This window comes from Panthera onca, chromosome C1 (assembly GCF_046562875.1).
Source record: "Panthera onca isolate mPanOnc1 chromosome C1, mPanOnc1 haplotype 2, whole genome shotgun sequence".
Lineage (NCBI taxonomy): Eukaryota > Metazoa > Chordata > Mammalia > Carnivora > Felidae > Panthera > Panthera onca.
In genome coordinates this window covers 203182993-203186702 of record NC_138346.1, presented here as the reverse complement: position 1 = coordinate 203186702, position 3710 = coordinate 203182993, and the positions used below count along the sequence as shown (strand labels likewise).

General features: G+C 54.2%; 1 protein-coding gene across 8 annotated transcripts in view; it reads left to right on the top strand.

Annotated features, from left to right (window-relative positions):
- Positions 1-958: 958 nt before the first annotated feature.
- SRRM1 (serine and arginine repetitive matrix 1) overlaps positions 959-3710 on the top strand; it is a 32082-nt gene continuing 29330 nt past the window's right edge. For all 8 annotated transcript variants that reach the window (XM_060624291.3, XM_060624283.3, XM_060624282.3 and 5 more), the window contains exon 1: positions 959-1091. In XM_060624291.3, the coding sequence (XP_060480274.2) occupies positions 1071-1091 (21 nt within the window). In that variant the 5' untranslated portion in view covers positions 959-1070. The remainder of the gene's footprint in view (positions 1092-3710) is intronic.

The window sequence follows — 3710 nt, the reverse complement described above, 5'->3', positions numbered from 1 at the left end:
GTTCGGTTCCGGGACACGTTAAGTTGGGGATGTCTCTCCAAGTGGAAATGCCAAGCAGGAAGCTGCCTGTACCAGCTGGAAGATCGGGAGAGGAGCCTGAGCTCGACTTTGTTAGCACAGCACTCGCATTCAGAGCCGCGGGAACGCCATCCACACGGTGCGGGGCGTGATGCGGGCCAGGGCAGGACGGGCAAGGAGGGCGTGAGCGCGCAGGGAGAGCTAACTTTATAAAATATGGCCAGAGGGACACGCGCCTTCCCGCGCTGGGCGGCGAGCCGGCGGAGCCCCGCCCGACCCGCAGCCCCGGGCCCGGGCGCTCTCGTCCGCTTCCTGCCCGTCGGCGTGGTGACCGGGCGGCCGGAGCCGAAACTCCTCCGACGGGCGTTTGCGTTTTCGGCCAGCTCCCCAAACGAGGCAGCTGTGCGCCGACCGGGGGAGGAAGCCCAGGAGACCGGGGCCACGGGGCGGGAGCCGATCTTAGTCACCCGTGGACTCGTAAAACCAACACAGTCACAACTTCCAGGATGACAGGAGAGGCCGGCAGGCTTCTCTTCCGCGCGCGGGCCGCGCCGCCCGCGTCACTCTGAGGTAACAGCCTTTCTCTTCAATCGCTCCATGGAGCCCCCAGGGCGGGAGGCCTCCTCCACTACGGGTCGAACGATGGGTCAAGCGGCGCTGCGCGAACAAGGCTGCTCCAGTGCCACAAAAGGATTCGCAGGGCGGGGCTACCCAACTCTCTCTCTCTGCCTCCCTCTCTCTCCCTCTCTCTCTCTCTCTCTCTCTCTCTCTCTCTTTCTCTCGTTCTTATTGGCTGCGGTGCGAGACTCTCCTCCCGGCCTGGCTACTCGGGAGTCTCGGAGTCCGGCAGCGGCTCGCCCCCTTGGGCGCGCATGCGCACGCGTGGCGGGTGCTCCCCGCACTGAGCAGGCGCGGCCTCGTGTCGGCCGAAGGGGCGGGTGGAACGGCGCGCGCTGCGTCCCGGCGCTCGGCTTTCCCTGCCGGTCCCGCCCTCCGTCGCGGCGGCGCGGTGTATCTTGGGATAGGGAGCGATCTCCGAGCGAGGCAGCAAGATGGACGCGGGATTCTTCCGCGTAAGTAGAAGCGCGGGGATCTGGGGTGAGGTGAGGGCCTCATCGGTGAGGCCCGACAGGAGGCCTAAGCTCGGGACGGTGTGGCCACCGAGGGGAGGCTTCGAAGATCCTGGCGGCCCTCCGTGCCGGCGGACGCTCCCCCCTGCCCTGCGGCGGAGACCGGTGCGCCCCTGCGCAGTCTCCTCCTCCGGGATCGTCCCCCCTACGCGGCAGCGACGGTCGCCGGAAAATGGCGGCGGGAATGGGCCAGAGCCGTACCTCGGCGCTCGCCTGCCTAGTGGGGCCTGCAGGCCGAGCCGCGCGCGCCGCCGGGTCCTGGGGCCTAGTTGGGCCGCGAGGAGGAAGTCCCTGGGGGGAGGCCGGAGGGAAGCCCTGAGGTGACTGGCGGCGGGAGGATTCTGGAGAGTACGGGCTAGGGGTACCGCCCCAGGAGAGCGTGTTAGGGAGAGGAGAGGACAGGAAACGGCGTTCAGCGGCTTCTCCCTCGAGAGCGGCGCCAACCACCCCCTCCCCCGTCGTCCCTCCTGGTCCTAAGTCTTCGCGAAGGCGCGGGTCAGAGTTCGCGGGAACTCCCGCCCAATTTGATATCCCTTTAGGGAGGGGAACTCAGATAATACGTCGTTGGAACGTTTGAATCTGAGACTCTGAGGGCAGCGGGTGCAACAAAAAGTGTGCACGTGTATGGAGGCAGGGGCACGGGGTAGAGCCCCTCTCCCTCCCGCACGCCGCTCCCCACCCCCCACCCCCGTTTGTTTCTTTCTTTTGAAGTCCGCTGGAGAAAAGGGGCCCCTTACCTACCTAGATTGTCCCGGGGCCACGCTCCCAGCACCTGCGGGCGGGGGAGCCACCTCGTCGAAGTTGGTGCTCGGGGCCCAGACTTTATCCGGCTGGTACTGCAGGGCCCGTTTGCCCCGTATTCCGCTTCTGTAGGAAACGGGTACCTAAGGAGAGATCTAGATGGATGGGAAGTGACACTGATAGGACTAGAGTTTGCAAATGCTTTCAGTGCAGAACCGACCCTATAGAGACCGGTGGTTTGGGTCAAAATCCATACTTGGTGTAACATACGTTGCGCCTCTCTGCTCCCTGGGGCGTATTAATGCAGTTTGCATGTTTTTAAAGGGAAAGTTGAAAGAGGGGGAAGACCAGGACTTGAGAGAACGTCACTCTGGACACTCTGAAGCCGACGTTGAAATTCTTGAATTGGCTTTAAATGTGCCAATGAGTTTTTCATCAAAAGTCGCAGTATTATTCCCAGCCAGTTATTCGATTTCTTAGGTTGTGCGAAGGATAACTGTAGTTATTTCCATAATGATAGTTTGAATTGAGAGTACTTACCACATTTTCATGCTGTTAATGAACTCTTTTCTAATTTTCATAAAAGTATTTTGTAGTAAGTACTCAGTATTTCCTGTGATCCAGTGTAATATTTTGACACAAAAGCCTATTTTGATTTTTCTTTTCTTGTTGTTATGACCTTTAGTGGAAAGGAGTTCCAACAGAAAAAGAACAAGGTGGTTCATAAATTAAAAAAAAAAATTTTTAACGTTTGCCCGTTTTTTGAGAGAGCGAGCCTGAGTGGGGGAGGGGCAAAGAGAGAGGGAGACACAATCCAAAGCAGCCTCCAGGCTCCGAACTGACAGCACAGCCCCCCCCCCCCCCCCCCCCAACGTGAGGCTTGAGCTCATGGACCGTCACTACCTGAGCCAAAGTCGGACACGCTTAACCACCCAGGCACCCCCGGTGGTTGATAAATTTTAAAACAAAGTTTGCTTTTGGTGTTACTAAAAACCTGGACGAAAGGAGGGGGAGTTATATACTACCTATAATTTCTTCAAGGAGTTGACTGGATTTAAACTGAGTTGCAAGAATTTAGGGCAATTACTTTTTAGTACACTGCCAACAAGATAGTAAACTGAATTTTTCATTTAAGATCAAAATGATGGCTTTCACTTGTTGAACTTCTGGCACATGCCAGTTACTTTACATATATTATTTTGAGTTTTTCGGCCCTGCAAAGTAGATTTTAGCAAGTAAGAAAGCATTGTAAAAAAGGTTAAGTAATGGGCTTTGAGTCATGTGGCTTAAGTAGTGGCAGAATTGGGATTCTAATCCAGGTTCTTTACCTTCCTAGACAAAATTTTCCCGATCACTTTCCAAGGGACGGTGGCCAACTCCGTGAACCCATCAGTAGATTTCACATCACATAGCCAGTTATTTTTTTATTTGGTCCACTTGGAATGAGAAAATGCAGATTAACTAGTGATCACTTGATAATCTCCTGTAGTATTTGTAAGCTCTCATTTTTCCAAATTTATTGCTGAAATTAAGTTAATTATTAGGGTAGACCTGTAACAGATTCCATGTTCTCAAAGTTATGAAAACCAACATACAGTCCCAGGGTGTTTTCTTTTTCCTTTTCCGCTTGTTCATAGGCATGACCGTAATTTGCAAGCATGCTACTGGTTTTCAGAAGAGGATGAAATTTAATGGTGTTGTTTGGAAGTATATTAAGTATAGTAAATATTTCAGTGTGTTCTTATTTACACAAAAAAGCCTTAAATGTCTTTTAACATAGAAAAAGGCGTAAAAAGATACACATCAAACTTAACTTGGTTG